At 42.0% G+C, this 9,581-nt stretch overlaps 1 protein-coding gene across 1 annotated transcript; it reads left to right on the top strand.

Moving 5' to 3' along the window:
* The first annotated feature begins 2,151 nt into the window (after window positions 1-2,151).
* On the top strand, window positions 2,152-5,792 carry LOC110286664 (DDB1- and CUL4-associated factor 12-like protein 1). Its single transcript, XM_021153187.3, has 2 exons — window positions 2,152-3,963; window positions 4,063-5,792. Exon 1 carries the CDS (start codon window positions 2,435-2,437, stop codon window positions 3,938-3,940), a length of 1,506 nt encoding a protein of 501 aa, XP_021008846.1. The 5' UTR covers window positions 2,152-2,434; the 3' UTR covers window positions 3,941-3,963; window positions 4,063-5,792.
* The last annotated feature ends 3,789 nt before the right edge of the window (window positions 5,793-9,581 follow it).

The following is a 9,581-nucleotide window of genomic DNA, read 5'->3' as shown; positions in this document are numbered from 1 at the left end:
CCAAGCCAAAAGTGGTGTGGTGTTCAGCCTTAAAATATCTGCTGGCAGAAAGTCAATTATCTAAAATTTAAAGCATTCCATCTTCTATCTATGAGATTTTATTAGACATTTGGAGTTTTCCTGTCCTTAAGAAAAAGACAGATGTGCTCCATATGTCTTCTTGTTTTATGTGTATATTCCCATATTTGTTCTACTAGATGATCACAGAAAGATATATAATAGTCCTTTTTAGTATGGTTAGCTGCTGCTCTGGAAGTGCACTACCAGTGGCTGCAGAGTAAGCCTGAGAGTCCATAATAGCTTCTCAAAATGCTTCTGCTCCTGGCACTCAACTTTTACAAACATCTCATACCTAGACCACTATACTCCTGTTTGTCAAGCCTTTCACAGTATTCACCTGGAAAGCTTCCATTTTAGGAGCAACACTGAGATACACTGTAGAGTGCGATCTCAAAAATGTTAAAAATCCTGCTTCCAGTTGAGTGAAAATAACATCCATGGGCTTTTCTGAAAGAATGTTCCAAGTCACCTGAATCAAAATATTTAGGGTTCTATTCAAGGTGGGGTGCCAAATTAGGAAATCGCTGCTGTGAGCTTGCTGAACACAAAATACCATGAGTTAGTTACTCATATACAAACATTATGTCTGTGGACATAGTTCTATTCTTTGTGAAATGCTTATTCATCCTAATCCTACCAGTGGAAACAAAATTGAGTCTCTGAGCCTCCTCCATAAGACACTTACCTATACTTTCTCCTTGAACACACCAACTGATTTCACCATTTCTTCTGCCATAAAATGGATAATAGGGGAGAGGGTCAGAACTCTAGTTCTGGAGAGTGTTGGGGAGTACAAATATAAGAAAGCTTGACTTGGATGATGGGAAAGAAAGACTCAGACCTTGTACTTGGAATTTATACGAAGTGAAGGTGCAAAAAAGGTACTAGAAATAAAATCAGCAAAATGTGATGGTGTATTTAGGGAGAAAACACCATGAAAGTGTTCTTACAGTACACTGATTAGTCAGAAAAAAATGAATTCATGCCCTGCCCAGTACTTGAACAAACTACTTTCTGTGGAGGAGGATTATGATATATTTAGATTCAGTATCAGGCACTAGCCTCTATGTAATGTTAATTAAAGTCAGTGTTACTTAGCGACCAAGTATAGGTCTGTCATGATATGTGATATCTTGAAGCTTAAAAAACTAATACCAAAACAAAAATACAACAAAACGTTTCATTGCTTTTAGAAAATTCTCTTTATCTTTCATTCTGTGCATTAAAACTTCTGGTTATCCTTTATATTACTACCCCAAGGACTCAGAGGGCTCTGTCTAAGGTCATGGGCCTCTGGGACTGACAATGGGAACTTTCGTCCCCAGCTCCTCACTTGTAGTGTTCTAGACCATTACCTTAATATTGTGAGCTAAAAGAGATCGCCAAACGCCCAGCTCCACTTTCTCCTGATCTACCAGCAAGTCCTGGGCATAATCATGGGCAGAGAGAATCTGAGGCCCAGTGATCTGTCATTTAATATTGTCTCTTCAAATGATTCTGTTGCAACAGCACAGAACATTTAATTTGAGGACAACGAAAAGAAAAGAAAAAAAAAATTCCTTGAAAATAAACTACCACGAGCAGCCAAATGGCTGTTCAAAAGAAAACTGTCATTTTCAAACAATTTTATTTTCTGCCAAGTTATCTTAGTGAAGAGTTTTCCTGAGTTACAACAAGCAAACTTTTGTTTTCTTCCCCTGAGAATAATGACAAAGGCGCTGACTGCCTCCTCCCAAGATTGACTATGTTGTGTTTCAGACTTTAGTAGGAGTAAGAAGAGTATCTGACTGCTGTGGTGGAGGTGGCTTAGTTTGACTTGTTGGATCCTGGGGACATGCTGGACCACTAACCAGAGAGTAATGAATCCCTGCCCCTCCGAGTTCCTTTTGTGCTTTGGTATCTCTTTGGTTATACCTTGTAGGCATTACTACTACCTACCGCCCCCTTCTGGCTGGGCATGAGATCACTACTCTTGCCATGATCTTCAAGCCATAAAGCTCACCCTTGCACACCTCCCATCACGTCTGTCATTTAAAGTCAGCCCGTCCCGCCCCCTCTTCCAACACCACCCTCAGAGCCTCCTCCCACCCGCCCCTAGTCTTTATCTCCAACGGACTCGTCGCTCAAGGCCCAGAAGTCCACACTCCTGAGCTGGCTGGCAGCAGAGTCTCCACTCTCTCTCTAGCCGCACCTTCGGCCTCAGCGCCGATCCTCCCGAGCTCGCTCGGCTCTTTCCGCCCGACCTCGCGTTGTTCGCCGGGTCACGCCGCCACCACCTCCTTTGCCGCCAAGGCTCTCCGGACTCGGTAGGCTCCCCGCTGATCGGTCGATCGCTCTCTCACTAGCTCCTTAGCCTCCAGCTCCCGGTGATATCATGCGTCAGGCCGACTCCCAGACGCAGCCCTCTCCCGCAGAGCAGGAGACGCCACAGCCTGCAGGGCCCTCCAACCGCTCGCCGCCCACCATGGGCCCGCAGCAAACAGGTAGCAGGAAGCGGAAAGCCGCCGAGGTCGATCAGGGCGCCGGGACTTCTTCATCGCCAGGCCCCGCAGCTCCGATGGCGACAGCTGGGGAGGGCAACGCAGAGGGGTCCATGTTGCTGACCAAGAGGCCGCGGCGGCCCGTAGCTCACCTCTCCATGGTGAACTACCTGAAGGGCCGAGCGCTGGGCGCAGATGGCCACCCGGGGCTCGCTGGCTTCGAGGGAGATCTGCGCAGTTATGGGGTCCTCAGGCTGCCCGAGCTGCTGAGGGAGCGCCAGCTGACCCTAGGCCCCCTCAATAAGGTGTTCGCATCGCAGTGGCTCAATGCCAGGCAGGTGGTGTGTGGCACCAAGTGCAACACGCTCTTCGTGGTTGATGTCAAGACCGACCACATCATGCGCATTCCTCTGATGCGCGACAGGGTGCCCGACCTGTCTCGTGGCCCGCCCTCCTGTGGCATTCATGCTGTGGAGCTGAATCCCTCCAAGACCCTCTTGGCAACTGGAGGTGAAAACCCCAATAGCTTGGCAGTATACCAGTTGCCCACTCTGGATCCGGTGTGCCTAGGAGATTGCCAAGGCCACAGGGACTGGATCTTTGCCATTGCCTGGATGAGTGACACCGTGGCTGTGAGTGGCTCCCGCGACGGCACCGTGGCACTTTGGAAGGTGGATCCTGACATGTTCAATGGCAGCATTGCTTGGCACAAGGATGCAGGACTACCTGTGTATGCTCACATCAGTCCTACAGATATGGAGGCCATCCCCAAAGCCACTACCAATCCAGGTAACCGCAAAGTGAGAGCCCTTGCCTTCAGCAACAAAAACCAGGAGCTGGGAGCTGTGTCCCTGGATGGCTACTTCCACCTGTGGAAAGCCCGAAGCTCCCTGTCTCGGCTGCTATCCCTGAGGCTGCCCTATTGCCGTGAGAACGTGTGTCTCACCTACTGTGATGAGTTTTCCCTCTACGCAGTGGGTTCTCAGTCTCACGTTTCATTCCTGGATCTTCGCCAAGGCCAGCAGAACATCCCGCCACTGTGCTCCAGAGAGGGAGGCACCGGTGTGCGTTCTCTGAGTGTCCACCAGCATATCGTCACTGTGGGAACAGGCCACGGTTCTCTGCTCTTCTATGACATCCGTGCCCAGAAGTTCCTTGAGGAAAGATCCGCGGCCAATCCAGACATGTTTCCTGTGCCCTCTGGAAGGAAGCTCAAGCTCACCTGTGGCAGTGGCTGGATCAACCAGGATGATCTCCTAGAGAATTATGTTGCTGGTGTAGAAGATTTCCCCAATGCGCTCTACACTCACTGCTACAACTGGCCCGAGATGAAGCTCTTCGTAGGCGGGGGACCACTGGCGTCAGGCCTCCATGGCAACTACGCAGGCCTCTGGAGCTAAGGCGGACAAGATTCCTTCTCAGAGTATGGGCTTTATCTTTTAGTTCAATCTAATTGTAATTCATGTTGTGCATGCTGTTTTAACTCTTGTCTTTTTCTATTTTCTTTTTTCTTTTTGTCCAGGTGGAACTGGCCCAGAGTATCCAGTGCGCTTCTCAGAAGAAAGAAAGAGATGGAACCCTCAGAAGTTGGCTTTGAGAGTTTTCTGGGCCTCCCTACCGTTCTTTGGACTTTTCATGCATATACTTTCCACTAATTCTTAGCTGTGTTGTTTTTGAGTGAGTGATCCATGTAGTCTATTATGGAAGAAAATCCTGTTGAGAAGTTAAAATTGTGTAAGTGTTGTGTTACTATTATTAGCAGTTTAGTTTTCATCATGTGTGATGTATTAAGGATATTTTCTAATAAACAGAGTTTGGACATTTGTTCAGGAACACTAATCATAGTTTTGTAGACTTGTTCCAGTGTTAAAAAAAGAAAAAGAAAAAAGAAAAAAAAAACATTCCATGTTCCAGTTTGCCTACTTTTGGAAATGTGTCATTCATGAATTGTGATCATGGTATATGTATATAATTTGTATGTTGTTGGTGCGAAACTCACTTTTCTAAAAAGTTTCTTATGTGGAAATAATTGTCGTAGAATCTCGTGTTTCTATCAAAAATCTCAGCTGACGAGGATGGTTTAGGTATTCAAGTATTCTGCTCATTTGAGTGTTGAAGAGTAATCCAAAACTCAGTGTTTTTCTTTCAAGCCTTATTTTCATTTTTAGGCTCTGTCTTCATACTGATCAAAGAATGCACTTGTTTTCACTTCTTGCCTTAGTACTATCAAGACTTGTGGATATATTTGAATGCTGTCATTTGAGTAAATTTCACAGAGTTTCAGTGCCATCATTCGATGCAGGGATATTAAGTACATAAATGTAGAATGTATGGCAGACAGGGCAGAAAATATACTGCTCTAAGGTATAGACTGGATATTTTTGCTGTTGCTATTTTAATACCAAATGTTATATTTGAGCATATTTTAAACTTTCAAAATCTGCTTGTGAGTTAAATTGAAAGAAAAAAAATGTGCAAAGGAAGAAGTCTGAGCCTATCCAGCTCACTGTGAGAGAAACTCCCCCTTTGGAAGCTCCAAATGTTTATTTTGTGAACTTGAAAGATTCATACTTCAAGTAGAATAGATCTGTTACTAAACCTCGGGTTCTATGCCTTGAAATGTGATAATATGGGATCTTGACAATGCAGTATAATTTTCAAATAGAGGAGCTGGGGATTAAAAAGATAGGTCTGATTAAAGGACTGTGCAGTTCAGATAAAGAGAGATAATGGGATGCTGTGCAGATATATTGGTTTTCTCCCTAGGTGAGAAGGCTGAAAATGAGAAAGGAGCCAGGCCTTGCTTCAAGCTGGTTAGGATGTGTTAACCCTGGATTGGTATTGGGTCATGCTTCCTTTTTCTTAAACATCAAACATGTATTTTGCATTGGTGTTGATACACTACATGTTGTTCAGTCCTAAACCTAAATTGTTGAAAGGATCTAAAGGTGAGTCAAGAATACACAATGGTCAGATTTTTGGTTTATAAAGATTATGCAGGTCTATTTCATAGAATTATAAAGTTTTGCAACTAATCTGTGCATTTTCTTGCTTGCATGTATATTTCTATCTCTGCTGCAAATGATTTAAAAGCAGAGATTGTAAACTGCCCTCTTTTCTTTATTTGTATACTAAGGCCGAACAAAGGCAATCAGTGATTATTTGATGATTTTTCTTTTGCCAATGGAAACCTGCACTACAAATTGTAATAAACATTTGCTGTTGCATAATAAAGAACTTTGTTCTGTGTTCCCCACCTCTGTTTTTCTTTAAAATTGCCCTAATTCATTTGCAGGTCTTGCTATATAGTACTACATACATTCTTCAATGAGGTAATATATGATGCTTAAAAGTAGTGTATGGGAATGTGATGGCAGGGAGATGGGAGTGGATAGGTAGGTGGGGAAACACCCTCATAGAAGCAGGAAGAGGGGGGATGGGATAGGGGGGTTCCTTGGGGGGGAATCAGAAAAAGGGGATAATATTTGAAATGTCAACAAATAAAATAACCAATGAAAATAAATAAAAAGATGAACAAATATTTACATCTCATATATAACTGGATATTAATTCTTTAAAATGAAAAAAAATGGAATTTAAGGATTTCTTTAAAATACTTAGTTTCTTTTTATCAGAAATGAATTTGACTTTTTTCCTTATACTTTTTATAAATTTAGAAATGTAATTGTTTTAAAAATTAATTAAACTATAGGGTGCCTGTTTTCATATGAGTAGTATGGTATTTGAGGGTGCAATTTATATAAATTGGGAAATTCAGAAAAAAATCATTCCATATTAGATGAGATTTCAGATAAAGAATAGAAGGCAAAGCATTAGTCTATTTTCACCTCTGGCTTGGTCATTCATATTATCACCAAATCACTTTCAATCTATCATATTGTAAGGTATATCTTTTTGAAGTCAATCAGGTGGCTTGGCTGAATTTTACTAAATAAGTAGCCTAATTGTGATCATATTCCTATCTTAAAAATATGTAATAATTTTTAAGTATTAAATTCTAATATTAAGAGGTCTACTGTAGTGCATGTATAAACTGAGTTGGGATTTTAAAATATATAGTTAATCTTTGAGAATTTTGTACATATATACAACATGTTTTGATCAAATCCCCTCTAAGTTTTTCCAGAATTAGAAGTCTTCCTTACTATGTTTCCTTACAAACGTTATGTCCTCTAATTTTTATCCCACTGAGTATATTTAATCCTGCCAGTATGTAGCAGGGTGTTAGGTCATCTACTTGAACAATGGGTCTGAACCTGTGGGTTGCAACCTTTTTTTGGCAGCGGGGGGGGGGGGGGATTGTTTCATAGCACATATTACATTACTGTTCATAAGGGTAGCAAAATAACAGTTATGAAGTAGCAATGAAATAATTTCATGCTTGGCAGTCACCACAACATGAGAACCACAAGATCAGGAAGGTTTAGAAGCACTGCTACTGGATCAGAGGCCACTTACCAGGTGCCTCAGCCCTGAAGAAAACCAGCTCTCCATTCCCCCAGAGTCCTCAGCTCTCAATAACATCTCGAGGACATGTGGGGATTTAGGAGCCTCCCACCTTTCTCCCACAGTTTACTTGCATTCTACAATGAAATACAAACACATACTAGTCACCTAGCATTGCAGTGTGAAAAATTGTCTCATTTCTTTACTTATGCAAGCATTTTACTGACTTAAATGTTTATGTTCCTCTGCTTTACCCTTTGAAATGAATTGATTTCTGGTTTGTTGTTGTTTTTGTTGTTGGAAGAAAAAAATTTTTGAAACAGACAAACTCACTGATGGCTGAGGAGATTGCTGAGTGCATAAAAGTGCTGCTTTGTATGTATGAGGACTTGTGTTTGGAACCTTAGCACTTACAGAAAACTCTAGGCACATGGTTAATTGATTGATTGTGTAATTTTGTAGGGGGGGGGGTCAGAATTAGACAGACTATGATCATGCTGGCCAGACTACCCAAAAAGGCTAGGCTCTGATTCCAAGGTAGACAGCAATAGAGGAAATCACCAAATGTCTTACTCTGGCCTCCATATATGTTAGCATATCACAGCACACTCATGCACATATACCATGCACATGCACTGTGAAAACACCACAAACACACACACAAACTCACAGCACACAAACTCACTCACTCACCACACTTACCATACACACTCACCACACACACACTCACCACACACACACAATTACCACACACACACCACACACACTCATCACACAACTACACACACAACACATACACCACACACATACATCACATCTATATACACACATACCACACACAAATACATACATAAACAAACTCACTGCACATAATACACTCCTGCCACATAAACATACATACACTCACACACACACACACACACCACATACAGACACATAAACAAACTTACTGCACCTACTCACCACACACATATATACACACACCTACTACATACACACACTCACTGCACACACACATTCACCACACACATATTCACCACACACACAAGCAAACTCACTGCACACAATACGCTCTTGCCACATACATACACTCACTGTACACACATACACACACATATTACATACAGACACACATAAAAACTCACTGCACACACACACTCACCACACATACACATAGACACATACCTACCACATATACACACTCACTGCATACACACATTTACCACACACACACATATATACACTGACCACACACACACCACTTACACATAAACAAACTCACCACACACATACTTACTGCGCACACACATACCACATAAACAAACTCACTGCCCACACACATAAACACACACTCACCACACATACTCACACCACACACCACACACACACACACACACACACACACACACACACACAGAGAAAGAGAGGGGGGAGGGAGGGAGAGAGAAAGAAGGGAGAGAGAGAGCCCACAAAAGCCAATGTGCACACACATACTCACCACACACCACACACACACACACACAAACAAACTCACTGTACACACACTCACCTCACACACATACTCATCACACACACACATACAAACACCACACACTACACATATACACCACTCACACATATATACCATACATACACATAAACAAACTCATTTCACACAATACATTCACCACACACATCCTCACTGCATACACACACACCACACACATACAAACACACACATACACACCACACACACACACACACACACACACAGAAAGAGAGAGGGGAGGGAGGGAGAGAGAAAGAAGGGGGAGAGAGAGCCCACAAAAGCCAATGAAAGAAACTAAAGTGCCTTATCTGGCAAAAATACATGTGATAAATTTGATTTAAGCACTAATGACAAACAAAATTGAATTATCCAGAGGCTGATTTAGTCTGCTTATAGTTAATGTTGAATCAGTTGTCAAAAACATTTGATTAATTACTAATTTAGAGATGTTTAGGAAAAACAATTCACCAAGCACTACTGGATGTTTTTCTGAGAGCTTTGCAATCTCTACAAGTGCGTCACCTAGCTACATTAACCATGTCCCCATGTAAGCAGCTCAGGGACAGAGTTCTTGCAGCAAGAACATCCTGTAATAATAGCAAAGGAAGGATACAGGTAGTACAGTCTTCAGGTGCTTGCTTTCAGGGAGACTGGTTTTAAATCATCTCAAAAGGCTGTCTAGAAGTACTCACTACTTGCTCTGTTGAAAACCTACAGACATCTATCCAGCCTTAGAGTCTGACATCAGTGAAAAGGTACAGTATTTGTAGGAGTAAGAGTGCCACAAATTAAACATATGAAGGAGGGATCCTTAAATACTCTTTATTTTATAGAGGCAATGATTTTTGCTATGTAGGTCCTTTCTGTTTTTTTTCCCCTAATTATAATTCTGTGACTTCATTTACATAAAGAAACCCTTATTCAAGCTTTCATGATGATTTCTTTTTCATTATAGCTATTATTATTACATTCACCAGATTGTGGTAGAATAACCACATGAGTGTCTTATGTATAGTTTCCCTCCCACTGAATGTGAATTTTTTTGA

The sequence above is a fragment of the Mus caroli genome, unplaced genomic scaffold (genome assembly GCF_978045245.1).
Source record: "Mus caroli unplaced genomic scaffold, Mus_caroli_1 scaffold_5, whole genome shotgun sequence".
Lineage (NCBI taxonomy): Eukaryota > Metazoa > Chordata > Mammalia > Rodentia > Muridae > Mus > Mus caroli.
This window is presented reverse-complemented; position numbering and strand designations above follow the sequence as displayed.

Bases quoted from the DNA above. Each gene is read 5' to 3' on its own strand.
- LOC110286664 (XM_021153187.3), top strand. From the start codon at position 2,435: ATGCGTCAGGCCGACTCCCAGACGCAGCCCTCTCCCGCAGAGCAGGAG.